This window comes from Astatotilapia calliptera, chromosome 15 (assembly GCF_900246225.1).
Source record: "Astatotilapia calliptera chromosome 15, fAstCal1.2, whole genome shotgun sequence".
NCBI classification, from domain to species: Eukaryota; Metazoa; Chordata; class Actinopteri; order Cichliformes; family Cichlidae; genus Astatotilapia; species Astatotilapia calliptera.
In genome coordinates, this window is record NC_039316.1 from 9,186,656 (window position 1) to 9,209,835 (window position 23,180).

Consider the following 23,180-nt stretch of genomic DNA (forward strand, 5'->3'; position numbering starts at 1 on the left):
TTTTGGTTACATATTAAAAATCTTTCTAAATATTTGATGAAGTAGAAAAGTGTATCCGTATTAGAAATAAACAGCTGACATGCCTGTTCTTGTGTAATCAGTCTTAAGAATCCTATAAATAAAAAAAGACAAATCATTTAAAGTTTATGGCTCACGCTTTATATACAAATTACAGTGGGCTGTAGTTCCACTAAGCTCTCACTTCTGTGTAGATAACACGGGGGATCCATGCACGTGCAGGTAGGGAGCTATAAAGTTATTAGCCCAATGCGACATAATGCATCAGTGTGATCCTAAAATACACACCCTAATGATTATTTGCAAATGCAGTTTCAGGTCGGTTGACTCCAGTTTAATGCTGGGAAGAAAAATCACACAATTCCCTCTGAAGTGAACCAGTTGGACATCTTCCCAGCACGAATAGAATAACACACTGTATCTGGTAATTAAATCTCTTTTTCATCAGCTCCCCTTAGTTCCACACACTCGCACTTATTAATAAGGCTTCCTCCTACCAGCAGGCTGCAAACTGCGAAATGTTGTGATTCTCTAATCCGTGCAGTCCCAAAGCTGGCATGCTATTGAGGCACGCATGTCATGTGCCACCCTGACAGGAAAACTGAAAGGCCCAAAGTGGGGTTTTTTTGTTTTGTTTTATCTTTTGTTTTGTCTTTTGAAAACAGCAGGCTTAGAGGATAAAGAGTGACAGAAGAAAACAAAACTATGACTTGAACAGAAGTGAGAAGATAATAAACAAGGAAACTACAGGAGTGTTTAGGGAGGTGACAGACGAGAGGAAATGTGAAAATGAGCTGAGAGAGAAACGGGAATGAAGGAACGTAAGAGTGTGAAAGCACATGTAACTGAACTTTTACTTCAACCTTCACTCTTTATCTGCGTTATTATGTTTCTAACAGGATGAGTTTTTGTACAGCGTTCAGGATATGGATCATCTGTTGAAATTCTCCTTTACACATAGATTACCTGGAAACAGATTGATAGGTAAGAATGTGTATTTCCCAGCCGGTTGGTTAGTGTTTGTTGGAGGTGGCAGGGAGTCACTGCGAAACATGTTGCTTAAGCCCCAGTCATGCAGATCTACAGACTGGTCAGTGACCCTCCCTAACAACCACAGTTTGCTAGGAAAATATATTGGTTAGTGGTTGCTTGCAGTCGCTTGGTGAAATTGGTTGCAAAAAAGCCAAAAAACCTCGTTCTGAGTGCTTTGGTCTCTCAGGAGATTATGGCGAGCCAGGAAAGCCAAATATCACCAAATATCTCCTCAAACCCATCTGTTGGCTCAGCTGGCTTGCTGGCAATCAAGTTTAGCAATCAGCCTTTATTTGGTTCATGTCAGCTGGAAATATTTCCTTCAATTCCCCCCAAATACTGGAAATACCTTACAATCTCCCAAATTAAATTTGAGTTGTCTCTTTTTTCTTAATGAACAGATATTTGTAGGTTTTTCCACTATATTTAAGTATTTAATTCATGTCATAATTATAAAAGCAAAATTGCACCAGCTTAATGAAAGGAGCAACTCGTCTCTAAAAGCAACTGGTTCGAGGTCTTGGCCATGATCCAGTTACTTGTGAATAAATCTGCACTTTTGGAGGTTTAGGGGCCGCTGCTCTTATTAATTTCATTTTTAATCTGTGTAGCACACTGAGAAATCATGGCTTGTGTTCAACCGTAATCAAATTAAGCTAACTCGGTTATTGTTTTACAGAGAACAGGACTCCGATCAAGCAACCTCAACAACAACAACAACAAACCCTGAAACATAACATTAGATTTTTATTAATTCAAGCAAACTGTTACAGTAAACAGTTACATAAGTTACATGGTATACAGTATTGATCCAATCTTTTTTTCCTCCTTTCAACTCCCTCCCCCCCAGCCAAACATAGAAACAGCGAATTCATACAAGCGCAGGCAAGTAAGTAGTAACAGCACAATACATTCATCAACTCAACGATACGTTTTGTACGAACAATAAGGCAAGTAGAAGAAAAAAACAAAACGAACGAACGGAAAAGGATGGCAGACATTTCCTTTCAAATGAGCCAAAACAAGGCAGAATGTAAGCTTCTTGTCTTACGCCTCAAACGGCAGTACTACGCAGAGCTGTAGTCCCAAACGAGGTAAGGCTTCCCGTTAGTGAGCAGTTAAACAGTAAAAGGGGATCTGAGAGAAAAGCTGCCATCAGTGACGTTGACTGGTTTGCATCTGGTGTCAGATTCCCAAAACTCGAAAAAGTTTCTCTCTGTACGCTGTATTTTTTTTTTTTTTAATAAATCAGGGATAATAAGAGAGGCAGGAATTCTGATGTTTATCTACAGAATCAAGTTGCTTCCACCGTCCATTTCTGCGGCAACAAGCGTGAGAAAATGAAGGGAGCTCGATATAAACAATGGCTTAGTGTTTCTCTTTGACAGCGCCTGATGTCAACAATAGCAGAAATGGCTCCTCTGAACCCAGACAGCTCAGTATCTAGGCATACATTTCCCTGGGGTAAAGGTTAAATGTAAGTGGATGGATATGCACACATGTGACCAAAGCAGCCATATGGTTTCCCCCATCATTTCAGCCATACAATATTTATCACATGACACAGCAACACAATCTTTTGCTTGTCCTTAGTGGTAAAGTCATTCCTGATAACAAAAAAAAGTGTGTGGGGGGGTGACGACAACCCAGCCTGTGGTCAGGGTTTGATACTACTGGCCTGTTAAAACAAGTGTTTCAGTTGTACTAGGTAAATAAAAGATGATTAAAATAAAGCAGCATTCACTCAATGCCATGTTCAGCAAAACCATATTGGAGAACTAAAGATAGATGCAACATGCCTTCATTTGTTCTTTTCAAATTTCTTCTTTGTTTTTGTTTTTCCCCAACATCAAGGTACAGATAAGAAACGAAAACAAGTGGCTCTTCAAAAAAGTTATCTTCGTGTATACCGATAGTAAACATGAGGGATTTCATCACAAGAAATCCAGCCGAAACAAAGTCGCGTGGTAGGTGCAGAAGAATGAATTCGAAAAAAGAGAGAGAGAGAGAAAAACGACTCTTGGAACACTAGAAAGACCGACAACGGCGACGTGGAGTCCCTCCACTGAACACAAACCACAACGAGACAGACATATGACAAGATATAAACAAAAAAAAAAAAAAAAAAAAAGAGAGAGAGGAAAGGTGGTCGTAACGGTGTTTCGGTTCTTTGATGTCGAGGTGTGGAGTGCAGGGATGCAATACTGCTGGAGGGTGGGGCACCTCCATCCTCCCGGTATTCCTTCTGTTCTCTCCCTCGCCGCCGTCATTCCATCCAGTCTCCTTCGTCAAACTCGGACTCGTCCTCGGAGTCGGAGTATTCCACGGCGATGCGGCGTGACAGGATGGTGGCCACATCATTACCCACTCGCTCGTGCTTAGCCTCTTGTTCTCGCTGCTCCTCCACTTTTCGCAGCTGTATGCCTGCAGCAGGGAAACGGAGAAAGATGATTACATATCATCGCTCCTGAAACTCCCGATTAGGATTATAACGACTACAGCAACAATAACTTGGATATAGATGTGTATTTATCCTGCTTTATTAAAATGTATTTATGTGAAATATTAAAAACTGGTCTGAATGAAGCTGGATCTTATAGACACAGCGTGACACTATGTGCGCAGCACCTGCTCCCACTTGCTATTTAAATCTGTTTGCAAGTGCCAGCCAATCAGAAGAAAGCTTGCTTAAAGGGAGGGGTAGGAGAGCTAAGAATGAGAGGCTTGTTTTATACAGTAGATGAAACTGAATGCAAAGCTAATCTAATAGAGACCAAGCTAGGTGTTCTTTTCTCTAACCATTTAGTGTGAAAAATGAATCCTATGGTCCTAGAAGAGTAATGAAAAGGGCGGTAAACAAAAGAGTGGCATCTTCAAAGTTATTTCACGGCCTTCTTTTACAGATTTACAAAAATACAGTTATCTATGATGTAAGACGAGAAAAGCAGCAAAGATTGGAGGAAGTTTTGCTTCAAGACAGGCTTAAAAATATCTGAATATATTCTCTTATCATCACATGCAGAGCTGGCATTACACAATCTTTTCAAGATTTGGAGGCAGTTAAGCTGCTACTATGAAAAAGTGGTCACAACATGGTTTTAAAGAACTATTTGCACATGCATTTACAAACACTTCACCTTTTCTGATAGCCTCCAACAGGACACTGCGTGCATCGCTGATGGGTGGCAGATTGGCTGGATGGTGCCTCTTGGTCCCCATGTCGTGGATGGCGTGGGGGGGAGGGGAGGCCATGGCTCCTGCTGAAGGGAAGGCGGGCACAGGTGGTGGCCCTGATAGGCACGGTGATGAGCTCCGCGCTCCTGGGAGGGGCAGGGGAGGTGGTGGCGGTGGAGGAGGCAGGATGGTGCTGTCTGACTGAATACCAGAACCCGAGGATGGACCTTTGTCCAGGACCTGCTGGAAACGAGCTGGAGATGAGGAGTGGAGGGGAGGTGCCACGGGTGGAGGGGCTGGATGGAGAACACCCGGGGCTATCTGGAGGGGAGCGGGGGGAGGTGGGATGGCTGGGGGATGCTGCTGGACTGGTAGAGGAGGAATAGGAGGAGGAGTGCCGCGCAAGCCTGTGGAGGGTAAGGGTGGAGGAGGAGGGGGCAGAGGGGGAGGCGGAGGAGGAGGAGTGTTGGAGTTGTGGCCTGCTGTCCGGGCTGGAGACTGGGGTCTGCTGTCGGAAAAGCCCGAGCTGGAGCTGGAGGGAAGAAGAAACACGAATGAGGTGGAGGCAGTGGTGGTGCACTGCTGCGGCTCTTTAAGCCTTTCAGAGTACCTGAGAAAACGCTCACCAACAGGTAAAAAGGAGGCTGGACTTTGGTCACCATGTGCTTCATGTGCAAAATTTGAGAGATAATTGAGGTAACTTCAACTTTTTCCACTTGGGAAGATTGTTATATGCCATAAATTCTCTCAAAACACAACAAAACAGCTTGTATATACATGTGCACTTCAATTACTAGTTTTTTTTTTTAAATTAATAGTTTGACAAAATACATGAAAACTGTATATAGCAATAGAGGTTATGAAATGTAAACATGCCAAAATATTATGGTTCCAGCTGTCTGCAAATTGTCTAGTTTTCCTTTGGTAATCTTGATCATTTAAAAGTGCATTGAACGAGTGTATGCAGACGAGATCAAGATGATCTGGTGAAGTTCAATCTGAGCATTAGAATGGGGAAGAGAGGAGAGAGGATATCTGGTACGAGGAGAACAGTTTAACAAAAAACCATTGAACTAGCAGCTTAGTCAAGCCTCAAAATTGACTAATATTTGCTCCACATTTTGCAGCGCTGAGTGTGATCAGCAGAAGAGCACATTCCACCTGGCAGGGACAGTCTAACACCAGGCTTTGCATTTTCCCAATTAAACTTTCTATGAAACTAATTTGACTCAGACTGCGAAAGAAGAACATAGCTGCTTATTTATATCCATGACATCCACCTTTTTAGCCTCAGACCATCTGTAGCACATCATGCATAATAAAACCCCCCCATAACTCCAAAATTATCTCTATCATCTGTCTGAATTTTTAAATCTGTCACCGACAAATGCACGTGTGCCAAGTAAAACGGAAAGCCTGACTATTGTAACGACAGAAACTGCCTGTTCACAAAAGGTGCATGTCAAGAGCCGAGTTTGTTTCGTTCTTATCTTTTCAATTAAAAATGTGCAGCAATGCGTCAGAAGCAGCTGCTGGGAGTGTGGAAGTAACCATAAATACAGCTGCTTTGTGAAACTGCAGAGTTGTCACAGGAGCATGGATAGAGTGACGAGGCCAAAGTATTTCCACTTCACTGTCAGTTCAATAAATTAGAGGTTAAAGATCACCGAGCAACCGGCTTATTGTAACTTGCACATTAAAGACAAGAGTGTGAATAACAGTGGCCGTTCACTGATGCCAAACCTGCGGGGGTTGGTACACCGCTAACACTGCGACACAGAGGAATGTGTCCACAATCAATCCTCCTCCTGTGGTGAAGGAGAAGGGGAAAAAAAGGCACAGCAGGAGGAAGAGAAGACGGAGGAAAAAATAAAGTGTGGAGTGTTTCCTCTCAGGACAGCAGTGCTACTTAATGTGCTGTAGTAAAGGAAAGTTTTCAGAGGAGGTGAAGCGAGAAAATGAGATACAATGGAACATGGTGACGGGAACTTTTAAAGTGGCAAAAAAAAAAGGAAAATCAGCACGAATTAAAGGTCAGAATAAAGTAAATAAAAGAGCAAGAGGAGAAGGCAGATGCAAGGGCAAGTGCAAAAAAAAAATCAATGCAAGATTTCTCCAGTGTTACCTTAATCATTCCCTCTGATCTCTTCATCCTTTCAAAAACAGCTACATAAGCGGCCAATATGTGCAGCAGAAAAACAACCTGTAATATGTTCAGTGGCCTTAACAAACAGCTGATCCTGCCCTTCAACAAGCCTTTTTCTTATTTTACTTCATCTTTGTTCCACACACTCTCAAACCACACATTCATCAACCTCTTCAGAACCAGTAATTGAAGGTCGGTCTATGATACTGACAGATGTGTATGAGAAAATGAGATAAACAAGGCTAAGAGATGGGGAGGGAATCGCAGTAGTTACAGATAATTCCTTAGCACTTTTTTAAACTGCTTGAAACACACATTTATGTTTTAGGTGTAGGTAGAACAACAAAGTGAAAACTGAGGCTGATGACTCACCTGATCACAGAAGGTGGCTTTATCTCTCCCAGTGGGTGCATAGGAGGTGGCGGTGGAGGGTCGTGAGGTCGGGAATACATTCTGTCCCCTGTACGGTTAAGCAGTTCGTTCATCTGAGTGTAGGGCAGCGCCGCCAGTGAGAAGGGCCCGTCCAAATGCTCCATGTACAAATGAGTCCTGAGCAGAGAAACCCAGTCATTCATTCACACTGTGTTTGGTTCAGCTGTGAGTCTTTGTGTGTGTGTGCAGTTTTGTGTTCTTTGCACTTACTATTCTTACCCGCATAAAGCTCATCTGTCAGAACTTAAATCATGTGACTTAAACAAAACCTTACATATTCTGGGTAGGTGGAGGTGCTGTATATAGAACTGAGGTATGTTCCCAATCATTTTACCTTGTGTGTGTAGAATATTTGTAAAGGATTAAACAAAAACAAACAAGAAAAACAAACACAAAGCAAACTCACACACAAAAAACAGAAGATATACTAATACTAATATACTAATTATATTTACTGTGGAGTTTGTGTTTGATTAAACACAGCACTAAGACTTTTTGATGATCAGAAATTATGTAGTAATTGGGTCATGGAATTCACAGAGTCCAGTAATTGTAGCCAGCAACACAAATATTGAAAGCCAATATTTAGTATGAGCACCTTTATTCTCCACTACAGCCTGAACCTTTCTTGTCATTTCTTTAAGTCATCTTCAGGAATAGTTCTCCAGGCTTCTTGAAGGACATTCAGAGCTCTTCTTCAGATGTTAGCTGCCTTTTGTTCTGTTCTTTGTCAAGAAGATCCCACATTGCCTTAATAATGCTGAGGTCACGGACCAGTATGCTTTTACTGTACTGGCAGCGTGTTTGGAATCATTTTCATGCAGAAAAATGACAAATTAATGTTTTCACTCAGAGACCATCTAGATGGTCTTGTATGGGGGATCAAAATCTGATGGTACATTTCTGTGTTCATAATTCCATCAATTTTGACAAGATCTCCAACAACACTGGCTGAAACGCAGCCCTAAATCATGACAGAGCCTCCACTGTGTTTTACAGATGTCTGCTGTGCCTCTCTCCTGATCTCCACATCGATGATGATTCGAAAATCATCGAAAAATGTGGAATCGTCACCACATGAAACTTGTTGTTCAGTTGGCATACCTCAGCAGTGAGTGGCTTCTTGACCAGCTGAGGGTTTAGATCCATCTCTCAGGTCCTGAGTCCAGTCTTTGCAGGATTTCTTTCTTAGAACAATTTTTAACTCTTCATCTGCTGGGAATAGTTTTGTAGGCCTACCACGTCTTCATTTCTCCTCCACTTGTTTAGTTTCCTCGTTTTAAGGACACTAAGCCTGAAGAACTATTGCGCAAGACCTTTTTTTTTTTTTTTAAATGTATGAGGATGACTGGCTTCTTTTAAGCAAAATACTTTTAAAAAACGACGTGTGGCACAAGACCTGCGCTCATTATGTTCTTTAAGGTCATGTTTATGGTTTCTTCTGGCCATTACAGAGATCTGGTCACACAATATACATATACACATAAAAACAAGTAAGTAATAATAAGTAAAGAGGCACTTTTCATAAAACAAACGTATTCTCACAGGCCACAAAAGTATACACTTCCTGTTTCCATTTCTCAGCAGTTTAGAATATTTTTTATTCACAAGAATGAATTTCTGCTACAATTATTCTGTTGACAATGCCGTTGCAGTCTAGGTGAGTGCCCATCAAAAGACACTGTTATCCACAACATTGTAAATCAAATGCCGACAACCACATCTACGGTCCATTTGCTTGAAATCTATTCTCATCAGTGCTCGCAGAAAAGATTTTGTGTCAGCTATCCACGCTACTGACAAATCCAACAAAACTACCAATTTGCATAAAATGTTTTCTTATTAATCACATTGACTGGCAGGGAAATTACTGAACACGAGTGGCACTGCAGCTCTGAGGCACAATAAAAGCAATCACAACTTTGAAGGACCTTAATCATCCCTTTTGTGGCTGCATTTCCCCAGTGCCACAGAAGTGTAAATTGCGTGAACAGATTCTCTGTGGACAGGACACTATTTATTTTTGTCCATAGGATTGATTTAATCCTGCAGATGAATCCGTTTTTATCAAGTTTTTCAGATTTTCAGCTCTCGTGATGTAATGTGCACGTCATTTCCACCAGGTGACACCTGACTAACTAGTGCCGTCCACCTTCACTCACCTGTTGTCGTGATAACCCGCCGATCCGTTGGCCTCTCTGTGTTTGTCTTCAGGTAAGTCCTGAGCGAGCTCTGCCCCCAGTGCCAGTTTCTGCCACTCCTTCTTACGATCGTGAGGTGCTCGCGGTATCTTCTCCGGCTCGTGTGGACGGTCGATCGCCTTCAGCTTTAGAAGAGGAGGCGAAGATGGTGACGGGGATGGAATAGTTAAAAGGAATAATGGGAAGTGGTGGATGAATCCACATGAGGTGTTTTGGGGATGACAATGAGGATGAGAGTGGAAGGAGAAGAGCAGGAGACAAAAAATAATATTAGCCATTAAATATATTTTCCAAAACTGATGGATTGTTAAACATTTGAACGACAGAGCTTGAAAATTACAGTCAAGATTTATCAATGCAGAAGTAGAAAGAAGCGTTCACACACTCAAACAACCAAATCCAAAACTTAATAACTGATCCAAACTGTCCCTCTTTGTAATTTACTTTAAGGTGCCAAATAAACATCAACCTACCACAACAGTCTTAACAATATCTGTGCTTTCTAATCATCTTAAACTTAAAAGCACATTTTTTTAAAGGGGTAGCGCTTCACAGAAAATACTGCATCACACAAGCTTGGGAGCAGGGAGTGCTCATTGACTGACTGAATCAAATTGTGGGTAAATATTTTTTTTTCCCAAAGCTTAAAAGTCTATAACGAAAGATGGGTAATATTTTGTGATAATCTCGTGCCCATCGTCAAACAGCAATCCCTGACTCCCAGATTTCAGCATGACTGATTTGCAACAGAGGGAAAAAAAACAGCAGCAAGCTGCTGAGGTAGAAGTTTGTTCTTTTTTTTGTTTTTAAATCAAATAATCGCTGTTTTTTCACATACCTGCCCTGGAAGGTCTAAGTACCTATAGACCTGATCATACATGCGGGGGTCCTGCAACTACAAGAACAAAAACAAAAACCACAAGAGAAGCACCAGGGGTGAGGGGACGGGGTTCAAAATAATCAACACGGCACAGGATTGAGCACAGCGCTGCTGCACACAGTCAACGGGGACAAAAACAGAGTGGGCGGTGAGAAGTAGGACAAAAGGGAAAGAGGGGGGGGAAAAAAAAGTGCTGTTAAACAGAAAAATGACAACGTGCACAGCGTGGGGGACGTCACAATGGCACGCAAAGACCCACACACACCCACGGTGAATATAACAGAGCGCCGCTTCATCCCAAACAGACAGACTAAGGCAGAAAAGGAGAGATCTCACTGGAATGGGGGGAGCAAATCTACAAAGGTGTGTTTCTACATGCGATGCACAGCAACAACCCACACTGGAGAATGACATGCAAAACAGAAAATGCACACACTCGTGCTAGCCAACCCAAAACAATGAGAGAGCAGATTATATTAAAGAAGGGCAATAAAAACATAAAGGGGACTTTTCACAGTCAATCTAAATATAAAGATATGCATGAAAACACTTTACAATCTTTAGTCAACTTAAACCAGCTAACAATATAAATCAATGTGAAAAATTATTCTCAACGCTAAACATAGACAACTGTAATAAAAGCAAACTTACGAACTAATAAAATAAAACGTATTTATTCTGCAAAAACTGGATAAAACAAGTGAGTTTGGCTTTAAATATTATGTTTCTACTTTCTATCTTCTTGTGGTGCTCAGCTTATTTGCTTTATTAAGGACATGCATGTAAATTTTCACAAATATATTTACAGTCGACAGCTGCGTATAGCGTAGATATTAACCAATACACCATTAACTTCAGTTTGCAATTAAGAGTGAACAGCATATTGGTTCAGGGACTCTTTTCAGCTGCTGGTCTATACACAGCTGGCACTTTGGAGAATATTTACAGTATGTGGGAGCAATTGTGTTCATGATAACGAGGGATCATGTCAGCCAGTACAAGTGCATCATGTGGCTGTGATTTAAAGAGTTTTACAAGAAGAGGGGGGAGGACTGCAGCACAGGAACACTGTTTTTTTTTCTAAGGCTACACAGACAATACCTGTTAGTGGGATGCTTTTATGATGCATTTTTTGTGCCTTTTTTTGACATCAAGACAAAAAAAGAAAGCACAGACATGCTTGTGTGTTAGTAATTTAACAAGACGTATTTGTGCTGATTATAAAAACACAATCCGTTTCAAATAAAACTATTTACAACACAAGCCGATATTCAGTTAGGGTATCAAACAATACCAATATTATATCTAGCTGTAGACGTACCAAACAAGAGTGTGTGTGTGTGTGTGTGTGTGTGTGTGTGTGTGTGTGTGTGTGTGTGTGTGTGTGTGTGTGTGTGTGTGTGTGTGCTCAGATGAAGCATGTTGGCTGAGGTGACAGGTTGTGGACAGCATCTTCTCTGGTTTGGTTAAATGATGCTGATTTTGTTCGCTGAGAGAATAAATTCCAACTGTAACGCACATCGATTCGGTTCTGAATCATCGTGGCCTATTATCCCTGATGAGGCATCGACTGAAGAAAAGCATCTCCGCTTAAACACACACAGTCAGACACACAACCGCCTCCTCCTCTGCTTAAACACATTAATATATCTTAACTAAAACTTTATTATTTATTAGATTGTCAAGACCTTTTACCGTGTCTAAGCTGCGCTGGGCCTCTAAAATCCAGCTGCAATCATCGAATCAGTTATGAGTTTTACTTTTCCTAAACTCGGCTTCCTGAAAGGTTTTCAGTTTTAGCCTCGTGGCAATATAACATTAAATAACACTTGAAATAAAAATAAGCTAATGTACTATAAAATTCCATCTATGGGTCTATAGACTATAATGAGTGAATTTTTTGCTTTAATGACATAAGAAGAAGGGTTGGCAGGAAGGACAGGTGGCAGTCAAACGTATAGTGTGACACAAACCGTCCATCAAACAGAGTGTCTGAGTGATGGCTTTAATGCTGTAGTGCAGCAATCAATGTGAAAATACGTTTTTGTTTTAATGGAGGGGAAAATAGATTAGATAGTGTTCGTACAAGAGAGAAAATGAGACATTTTTTTCTGTGAGCGTGTGTTTGTAAGCGTGCATGTGTGAGTCACAGCTGTTATATATGTAGCTAATTTTCAATGGGCTGTGTGCCTCTGCTAGGTCGTCATCTTTCATCTGAATGGACTGGTACTGGCAGAGGAAGTGCCGCTGTGTAAGCACAGTGTGTATATGCAACACAGTGGTTATAGATTTATTTTATATACAGACTGTATTCCTGTGTGCACACCTGTGTCCAGACCGTTATACACACTACAGGCATCATTTGTGCGATCATTTGTGCGTATAGTTTCAACTGACAGACTCAGCAGAATCGTGGCTATGTAACCCCCCCCCCCCTCCCCAACCCCCATCACAGGAATGCCCACAGAGGCATTCAACCACTGCTGACAATAACGCTAACCTCTCACAATATGCACACATAGCTGCTGCTGCTGATTTTTGTAAAATAAACCATTTGGATGCAAATCCTTAATGAAGCCTCATGTCAATACTGAAATAAAGTCCTAGCAAGGTGAAGAAGGCTCAAAAATAGCACGAAATATGAAAAGTTACTGATGCCTTTACTGCAGCAAAAGCAAATGTCTTCCTGTACAATGCACTCTGACGTGTGCTTTTCTCAGTGTGCTTTTGTAACAATCCAAGCAGAAGACGTCCCGCTTTCATATGTCCTTTAGTGTTAGTTTGACCAAACCACAAATCAAAAGACATGTGGAGGTAAGTCAAAAGCACTACCAACTACCACACAGGTAAGTTACTGCTCTGAGTTGTTTTGCAGTTAGTATAGTGAGTTCTCAGCGCTGTATCCCAAATTCCTTATTTTCAAAAGGTGTGCACTGACACGCCTACAGGTATGGCTTGAAATTATTCATATTTAAACTCAAACAGTACACTTTTTTTTTTTTTTATGTCATTGTTCATTGCTCATCGTTAGACTGCACTAAAGACGTAAACATAAAGTATTATTAGAAGATTAGAGTATATTAGAGTATATTATTATTAGAGTATATTATCTAGAAACACACAAAAGATGTTTTACTGAGCAGCATACTTTGTGTGTGTTAAAGCCACAGCCGTATGTATTTAAAGCTCATGTAACCACAGGCTATGTTTAAAACAGAACTGGGATGCAGGTAAGTGTTAGAGGGTTGTTAGTGATGGGCTTGAGGTGGGCAGCTCACTTGCCCAAAGCAAACCAGAGGGGGGAGTGGAGAAGTGGGAGGATAGAGAGGGCTGCAGGCCACTGCAAAGCAGAGCAGATGCTCTGGTGGAGGTGGAGAGAGGACAAGGGAGAAGCTCTTACCTCTGGGGGAGTAAGGGAGGGAGGAGGGGTTTCAGAGAGGACTCTTATAAGGCTCTTGGGACACACAAGATAAGGCAATTCCTGCTGCACAGAGTTAGATAAAGATTCAGAAAATAATGTAAAAGCAATGGTAGAGAAGAACAAGGACAGTGGAAGCTAGATCCTGAAGCAGGATCTTGACTGAACTTTACTGTTAAAACATTACTTGCTTTATGCTTTACATAGTATTAGCACTTAGCTCAAAATTTAAGCTAAAATGGAATCAAAAAGCTGTAAATTGACTGTAGACAAGCTGAGTTCATATAAATATAGCTAGTAAATTGGGATAAGAATACTGCACTGTCTGCTTGTCTCTTTTTTGCTTATTAGCCATCGTTGCTATTGCAGTAACAAGCTATTAAACTAACACAGCTCCACTAGCCTGCAACAAGCCATAAGAGCAACAGAAGGAGGTGTACTGTTATGAGGCAGGTGGCAGAATTATGCCTTGCGTTGTAGGTGCAGATGTCTCCTCTACATGTGCCGTAGTATCACAGAAATTCGATTAGAAATAAACAGTTTCTCATACCAGTCTCCTAAAGCAAAACATCTTGATAGTTAAGGCTCTCTAGCATATATGCAACAGTGACTGCAATGTCGTTTCAGAGTCATTACATTTACTCGGGATGACTTAAGCTTCATGAGAACCTGAAAACAGTCACAGATCTGCAGCTGCATTATCAGTTGGTGAGCAAAAAAGTAAAGGACGACATTGTCAGTGGAGACATGAAAGTGACTTTTCTATATCATGTGTTTAAAAAAAAGAAAAGAAAAAGCCATTCCAGTCCCACTCAGGAACAAATGCTAGAACTGCCCACTATTAAACAACCAACACCCACTGGTGAACTGGGAGCCATGTGAAAAAAATGTATTCCTGCTTATAGGGAAGTATTTAAAATTGGGGGGAAAACATCAATAGATATCTGCTCCAGCCACGAGTGCTTTAATGAGACAGGAATAGCAGAGGAAGAGCAAAGGGGATTCTTCATAAAGGGGATTCAGATGTTGGAGATCTCAATGCCTAGTGGACCCAAACACTGATCTCAAAGAGAAACACACGATTTTACGTCTTTCTCTCTGTTCATGTTCTTCTCATTCGCTGAGACTTTCACCCTCCGTTTCCTCTGACTAGCTCAGCACATAGTCTACTGCTAATCCACTGAGGCTAACACAGAGGCTAATGAGATTAGGAAACTGCAGGTTTCTTCCCCCCCTCTCTCTGCCATATGCTGCTTGTCATTTATCACTGGCTTCTAGCTGGCTGGGCCTGTGAATACCACAATTTGTTAAATGTGGCTTCAGTCTAATGATTAGTGATGTGACCATGTAAGAAAATAGTTTGGGGATGAAGAAGATTAAATACAGTGCTGGGAAACACTTACATGTTTGAGATCATGAAACTAATTTATAATATTAGTTAAAGATAACAGATTTAATACAAAATGTAGTTAATTAATGAAATCATCATTTATAAAGTGGGAAAAAAAACTATCCAAACCCTCAGTTTTTAGCTTTCAGGCAGTTTTCCTCGTTCTTACTTTAATCATTCCTTCAGCTTTCATATGCTTACCACATTTTCCACGGCCGTGAATGTGACCTTTCAAGTAAACTTAAGACTTATTTAACTTTGTCTTGATTCCTTCTTTGATTATTCTTAATAACAACCCTTACAAATTGAGTTCATTCTAGCACTGACATTTTAAAAACAGGAGACATCAAGGTTGCTCAAGAAACTGACCATTTACTTTAATAAATATCAGAAATGTAATTTGAAAAAAAGAAAAGAAAAAGAGGTATTGCTTAAGGCGCGTGTTTAACATTGATATCGGTTTCATTATTCTGGCCACTGATCTATGATGGATGTCCTTGTTGTTACTTTGTTCAAGGAGTTATTCACTCCCAGCCTTCAACATCGTGAGCTGAAATAATATATGTAATTTTTTTTCATTTTTTGTAGTTTAAGAAAGAATGCAGATGTGACCGAATCAGCTAAGCTGAGTCTCTGTTTGAAAAGTACAATAATTCAAAATACCCACTATACAGTATATGCATCAGAAAGCTTCTATGTTTAAATATGTGTGATGGCAACGAAAACTATATTTCTAAATGATTATTTATTGACTTTTTGTGTGGATTAATTCTCAGAGCAAAAATAAGCAACCTGCCTGGGGACTGCATTTAATTCTTTTCAAATTTGAGACTAATTGCAGTGAAGGCAGGTTGCTAGTGTGAAGCAACCTGCCTTCACTGCAATCAGTCTCAATCTGACTCAAGATTGTGCATCCACACAGTGACAAAGGTTGGTGGCAGTAATTTTGGCTGTCCTAGTCTCCAACCATCACCTTCACTAGTGTGACTGCAGCCTAGATATACTGTTTTTATGTTATTATAATATGTTATTTAAAATTAATGTCAAATGAAAAATGTAATTAGAACTTTTGCAGGTTCAGTTTAAAAAAAAAAAGAAAGAAAGAAAAAAGTTTAAGGTTTAAGAGTTTTGTTCTTCACGGTACAACTTCATCTGCTACTCCAGTTTCATTTACTAAAAACTATGGCGTTCACACCAGATCACCATTAAGGTCTAGAGCAGTACATATGTGACAAGAAAAGCCATCAAACAAAAAACTAAACTAAATAAATAAGACGAATTTAAAAATATAATTCAAGATAAACAACACAGCTGCTGCAGCCAGAGCCCAGAAGCATAAGCGTAATGTCTTAGTATCTCGGCATCATCATTAAGAATATATCTGACTTTAATTAAAACTGTGCATCCATTAAATAAATGTGTTATTTAGATGGATTCTTCTGGCGTGTAAAATAGTTTTAGGCTTAAGTTGCAGTGTTAAATGATGTAAAGAAACTTATTTTAACTATTAAGTTAAAATAAATATTTACAATACTTACAAATATTTTATAAGGCCAATGAGAGACCTATTAAGGTTTAGTGCCTTTTGATTTAGGATTAGGTAGCTATAGATAAAAGCTATTTAATTGTTGTATATTTCAGTTGCTTGCAGCTAGTAAGGAAGAAAAAAAAAAAAAAAAAAAAAAGGAAGCACTTAATAAAGTTTCCATCTAATAACTGATGCTTATGATAGAAAGCAAAACAATTTACACAGTCTGTAGCTCCACAGACCCTCTTATTATCCACACAGCCCCAAATTATGGTCACTTTGTACATGTTGATCTATTATCTTGAACAAAACCTGCTCCGTGATAAAAAATGAACTTGAAGCTTCCCAGCTAATGTTAATGTTGTCAGAAAAAAATAATTCAATTTGGAGGAGCAAAGTGTCTGCAAACTTCTGAATTTTCTTCTGAAATTATAAGATGAAGTATCAATGGTAAACATAATTACAGCTACAAATGCATAAGCACGCACACACACACACACACTGAACCCCATGACTGAGAGGGCCATTAAGATGATGTGGCAGAACCACTCAATCAGCAAATTGATGAAGTGTAAAGTTATCAAAGATCTAAACCCGGAATTTATGTGTGTATATGCGAGTGCTTTTTCTATCCTTAATCTTTTCAATGAGTGATTCTGCATGCTTCCAGCGCGCATGTATGCACGTGCACCTTCTTTGAGCCATCTTTGTCCTGTTTCTCCATGTGACCATGTATCCACCATGATGATTACACAAACCACCATATATGTTTGTGTAATAGCTCTATTCCTCCATATATCCGGTTCTCCCTGTGAATATCTTTAAGGCCTTTCCATGGGGTCTGTCTAAGTGCCATTGTGGTGAGAGGGAAATGAACATGGCTTTACAAGCTGAGCCCACCCGGAGCTTTAATTAGAAGGAAATCATTGGAATGAGCTCTGGCTGCAAGCGGTCATATCAGCCTAACCCTCTGGAGCAAATAAGCTTTACCTAATGTTGCATGTTGTAGCTTTCTGTTTCATTTACTGCTTAAAAAAAAAAAAAAAAAAAAAAAAGTGCACACAGACTAGTAAACAACCACAAATATCACTACAGTTACTCTTATTCTCTCAATCCTCCAACTAATTCTCAGCAAAACTTGTCCTCTGTGCGTCATTCCCACAATCATTAAAAACCTCATAACCAGCATATTATATCCTCAGTGTTCACATAAACCCTCAACAGAAAATCTCTTTACTCCTCAGTGACATGATTGTAATGAGCTTTGATTGACTGCGAGGGGGCAAAATGGGGAGCATGCACCGCTTCCCACGCAGGAAAATGCAAGCTGGTGCTGATTAGAGCTCCTGATGCTGAGGGTGGGAAACCCCTCGGTTTGAGTTGGGGGGGGGTCATAACTCAGCACTTGGCGAGGAAGAGCCAAAGCCACATAATTTAATTTGTCTGTGTAAATACATTGAAAAATAAAAACAACCTCAGAATGCAAATGCTTATAGATATTCCTCATGAGGCTACGAGTGACTGTTTATTTGTCGAGAAGAAGAGACGTGACGCACAGCGCAGGGGCAACTGAAGACCAGATGCTCCCATTAATTAGATGTAATGATCACACAAGCAATAACTAAGAGGGTTGACAGAGGGAAGAGTTTATAATCTATGAGTGGTGACTAATTAACTCATTTGGATGTGTGGTATAAAGCCAGACCTCTGAATCTATTAGTGAATCACCCTGCCAGTTTTTTCAAGCAGGACAGATCAATCTGTATCTGTGAAGCCTCTTCGCTCTTCTACTCGCTAACCTCCGTGTGCTGCTGCCTGTCATAAACGCCTCCGTCTACGGCAGTGCACTCGTAAGCTGCTGTGTGAAAAAGCAAAAACGCAGCCGAACCTGTGCTTTTTAATTCTTCTAGACTTACCTTCTGTTTCCGCCTCTCCTTCCTCTTGTCCTCTGTGTCCTGAAGCATCTTTTCTCTCCACAGGTCAAAGAAATAGGATGGATTGGTGTAGAACTTTAGACCCTCCTTTCCATCGTCTCTGTAGACGAGCAAAAGAAACCAAGGAATCTGAGATTCGTGATTAGCAAATTTCAAATTAAAGCTCATTTATTTTCCTCTGAATCCCTGTTGGGGTATGTAACCTTTCATTTAAAAAAAAAAGAAACATCACTTTCTTTTCTTTAAGCATTTACTGCTCCTAAAACTTATTTTCATTTTCAGCGAATCTGCTCGCTAATAACTGGATTAAACATTTGATCTATTAAACACAGTGACAGCTTTTAATGTTTTCCTCCCCGTAATTTTACTAAGACAACACGAGACCAATTAAAGCAGAATATTCTAATGTTTAAGGAGCTAGAAACCAAAAAATATTTTGCCATCCATTCCTGAAAACTGTGACCCAAATATCAAAATACTTGCAGGTTTTATTTTTATATCTCCTGAATAATTGTTTCAGTGCTTCACAGTGTAGGCTGGCAAGAGTGAGAGGAGGCACAAGACAAACTGCAACAAAAAGTCATTATTCTGATTTATTTGCTTTTTTTTTAATGAAGAGTTTCCAAAAAATGCGGGAGCTGCAGAAGTTGAACATCACTGAAACTCAAGAGCAGAGGATGAAAAAGGAGGGTAATGTTTATTTGCTTGTGCCCCTGCTCGTCTTTGTCTCTGTTCCCTGTGAAAACAAGCACTTGTCATGAATAATAACTAATGGTGTGTGTTATCATTCATTCCCAATTCAACTCTCATTCTCTTTCTGAATTCCTCAGTAGCATTACAGAAGGGCACGGTGGCTCGTGGTGACTGGACGAGATCAGTGCTGCGAGTATAAGGAGGGAAACATAAAGGGACATCTGACAGATGCAGATAGTTATCACATAATATCATTTCCTCTTGACAAGGAAGTAATCATACACAGGTACCCCCAACATGCCGCCTGGAAATGCCATTTGATATCAGTATGGGGTACGACTAATTTGCTCTGCTGATGTCTTTGTCCAAATAAATTCAAAAAATCTTTCACTGGTGTTTAACTCATCCGTCCAGAATGTTTTTAAAATAAATGATTATTGTCATCTGCCCTTTTTTGTAGATTGCTAGTAAACATGGAATCTTTCTGGCATGTAGTCACCAATGACTCAATGACTAAATACTACTACTACTATTACTATGGTTTCGTTTATCATGTTGTTCTTCATTCTCTCCTCGCTAGCAAAGGCAAAGCTGTATTTACGTATTATCACCTATCACCTGTTCATGTGCATAGCTATATTTTTTGAAAATGTGTGTCTAACACAAACCTGTATCATCACACTAATAGAGTAAGGTATCCACATATAGAGCCAAGCCGAAAGGTGACGTGAGGGTGAATTAGAATTGCGTAGCAGCTCATCTGGCTCAGTTTACAAGTCACTGCCCGTAAGACAGCAAATGTGACTCTGGCCTCGAGCACAGTTTGGATGAAGTCCCATTTGGGTAATCTCTGTGTCCAAGTTCCTTGTGAATTATATAAGGATAGACAGACAAATGACAGATGCCTGGCTGTAGAATTAGCTTGTCCTTCATTCGGATGAGTTAAAACCTCCACGTGTGAAAGTATGTGTCCGGATATTGATACAGACCCAGAGAAGAAATATGAGCTTCTGAAGGCTACTCAAGAGAGAGTATCCCCATGATGAGATACCGAGTGAATGCTGAAAAGAGAACTCTTATTTTTAACCTTTTAAACCTCGGCCAAACCAGGAGCAGGAACTGCGTCGGCTGAGGCTGTGTGTCCAGACCGTTCGGTAGTCCTAAGGTGAACCTGTGAGCACTTGCATTCACCCGCTGTTGCCCACGCCTAGGGAGTCAATTATTTGGCAATGTCATGTTCATGAAAAAGCGAGGCTTCAGAAGGCAAGAGTGGAAAGTTTAATGATATGCAACACAATAAAGGGAAGAAAAGCTTCTGCGGTGTGCACTGCAGGTCCTCTTTGAGAGTTAAAGTAAATTATTATGCCTGCTATTTTTTTGTGTAGTTGAGGTGCATGTTTATGTTGTGTATGAGAAAGAGAAGCTCTTTTCAGGGTGGATCTGAGAAGTAACGGCATAAGGAAGTATCCTAGGGAGCCTCTTAGTAGAGAGAGTATAAATACAGGAAAAAAAGGGGGTGGGGGAGGAAGGACAAGAAGAGGAGGGAGAAATCTAACAGCAAAGAAAATTCAAAAGATCCCAAAATATGGCCAGATTCTAATTAATTAAACAGAAGAATGAAATCACCACCCATGACAATCCTAATCATTAAGCCAGTGCTGATGAACAAAAGATAAATAAATAAATAAAAGCAGCTCCAGATGACTCCAATGACTGTAGATGCCAGTCTTTAGGTCAAAGGAACATCTAGTAGAGAAACTGTTCTCTATATAACGGCAGTTACATCGAACACACTATTGGACTATGTGCCCAAAGCTACCCTATCACTTACTGGAAAATTGAAATTATTTTTTCAAACATTAGCTGTTAACCTCTTAAAATAATAAATGAGAATTCGTTTTCTGCTAGCGTGACAGCAAAGCACTTAAGCGAAGCAGAAACCTGTACCCGGCTCTCCCCCGGTCTAGGCCACGTCAAGGCCCATGGGTTAAAAGCACAGCAGTGACGAGGTTTGTACACCTCAGCCTACCTCTCTCTTACAGTGCACGCATCTCTATAAGCACATCCACCAACAAAGAGATTATGTTTGGCTTTTAACCTTTTTTGCAAGTGGCCCTGTCAGGGGGAAAGCATTAGATAGAAAAGGAGGGGAAAAGGTGAGTGAAGAGTGAGGATGAAAAAAAAAAAAGGAACAAAGTGAGAAGGTCATAAAATAGAAGAGAGAAAGTGCTGCCCAGCAGAACTTTTTATGGATTATTCATCTTTAAATGCCTCGCTCTTCTTGCTTTCTTCGCCCCCTACTTGTCCACAAGAGCCAGGAGAGATGCCTGGTGTCAAGGACTGACAAGCCTGCCAGTAATAATAAAAAAAACAAAACAGTGTCCTCTTGAGTTACACTTTAAAGCCAACCCAAAAAAACTGTCCAGACACAAACCACACAAAATAATGTTTAACTGTTTATCCATTCTAAATTTAAGTAAAACTGCCACCCACTTGAGATTACAGATATCTTAGTCGGGGTGCATTTTCTAATCGCTCTGTGTGATGGCTTACTGTGAGCATCAGTGTCTTGTTTAATGAAAGCTTTTATAATGGTAGGCACAACCGTAATACGAGTGAATGGGCCGAATGAAAGCTGTAATTGAGGACCGTTTGGGTACATTTTGCTGACACAGTGGGGTGCAATCAGCCTCTTCTGGTGCCCATCAATAAAATACGAGCGCAATAATGTTTTCCGCTCTCCAGAGACAGAAAACACAGGGTAAACTTCTATTAACGGGAAACATGCAATTGTAGGAACATCCCCTTCTTTTGCAAACCATTTCCAGAATGCTAAATTAAACATGTATTATAATTGTAAAAAATACAAATAAAAAATACTGGTGGTTGCCAGTCCCGCCCTTTAGACTCCTAGTAAATGCACCTGTGATATCAATTTGAAAATCTTAGGTGACATGTTTTCATAAGATTTTCAGAAAACTCGAGGTCAACATCACTGATATTCATATTTGTGTGAGATTTTTAGGAAATGCACCTATGGTATTAATTTAAAAATCTTGAGTTATCGTGTTCACAAAGTTGTGTCACACACTACCCCAAGCCTATTCAAATGGCGGCCCGCGGGCCAAATGCGGCCCAGAAGCAACCTGCGAGTGGCCCTGCCTGTGGTCCTGGCAGAAACACAGAGCAAACGCAAAAAATTAATTCATTAATTAATTTTAAAAAAATTTAAAAATTTAAAATTCCCACAGCGTAGTGTAGACTGTGAATGCAACACTCCTAGTAGCCTAGCAATATTTAACCCACAATGCACCGTGATGTAAACATATTAAACAATCATCGTAATATATGATGCGACAACAGCATGTCTTTCTCACTCCAAAAGCGCAAAATTGACAACTGTCGGTTTAACCCTGCCTGGACTGACAAATACTTATTCATTTTACCGAGTTTAATAATCTTACAACCGGAGTTGTACTACCATGGTGAGGGTCCTGTACAGCCCAAGAGAGAGCTGCAGCATCTTTCCTTCGTGTTTGCTTCTTGGCGAAGAAGAAAAGGCCTTTCACAGATTCTGAAACAGTGAAATACTGCATGCTGGCCGTGGTGGATGCGGTGAAAAGTGATGAAAAAATTAAAGTAAGTGTGACATCTGCTATTAAAAACGTACCCCTGTAGGACAGTTCAAATATTCGTAGAGTTGAAGTTCTGGCGTCAGACGAGTTTGAAATGCTGTTAAATGACCTGAAGAAAACTGATAATGCACAGTTGTGCATATATGTCTGTTTTTTGGATGTGAGAGATCACCAGATTTACAGGGGAAAAGGAATAAAAAAAATTACTTGTTTTTCCAGTACAGTTGTGTGGGTTTGAAATTGATCATGATCTGCTGCTTACTGGCTTCAAAAAAAACAAAAAACAAAAAAAAAAAAAACCTGGCCCAGATAAATTCCCCGGTTTGAAAATCTGGCCAAACTAACTTCGTAGTTGAATAGCCATGCACTACCCGCTTGCCCACTTGGTGGGATGATGACAACACCCCATTACCCCATCAGTCTTTCATGGTTGAGAAGTAAAAACCCCAATACAATAGAACCAGTTACAATGGTTTGCAAAAAGGATCCCAGAGTCAGTGAAACTGGCTGGATTCAGACCTGTAGGGTGTGAGGATGTTGAGCGGTGGGGGCTGCTCGCAGGTGTGGTACGTCTCCTGCAGTGGGACAGGCAGAGACGTGCGATCAAACAGCTGCTGGTCCTGAACAGTAGAACTCCTGAAGGCCTTCCTCATGGTGATGTCCTGAAGAGACACTGGGAAAGGAGGGACAGATGGAGAA

General features: G+C 40.4%; 1 protein-coding gene across 5 annotated transcripts in view; it reads right to left on the reverse strand.

The window, feature by feature from the left end:
- Positions 1-1,779: 1,779 nt before the first annotated feature.
- The window catches only part of wasf1 (WASP family member 1), a 63,276-nt gene continuing 41,875 nt past the window's right edge, over positions 1,780-23,180 (reverse strand). For 3 of the 5 annotated variants that reach the window (XM_026194014.1, XM_026194011.1, XM_026194012.1), the window contains 8 exons: positions 23,001-23,154; positions 18,136-18,253; positions 13,284-13,367; positions 9,842-9,898; positions 8,965-9,128; positions 6,743-6,919; positions 4,188-4,756; positions 1,780-3,474 (listed from right to left, as the gene is read on the reverse strand). In XM_026194014.1, coding sequence (XP_026049799.1) covers positions 3,317-3,474; positions 4,188-4,756; positions 6,743-6,919; positions 8,965-9,128; positions 9,842-9,898; positions 13,284-13,367; positions 18,136-18,253; positions 23,001-23,154 — 1,481 coding nt within the window. In that variant the 3' untranslated portion in view covers positions 1,780-3,316. The remainder of the gene's footprint in view (positions 3,475-4,187; positions 4,757-6,742; positions 6,920-8,964; positions 9,129-9,841; positions 9,899-13,283; positions 13,368-18,135; positions 18,254-23,000; positions 23,155-23,180) is intronic. The other 2 variants (XM_026194015.1, XM_026194016.1) reach the window with 2 other exon arrangements.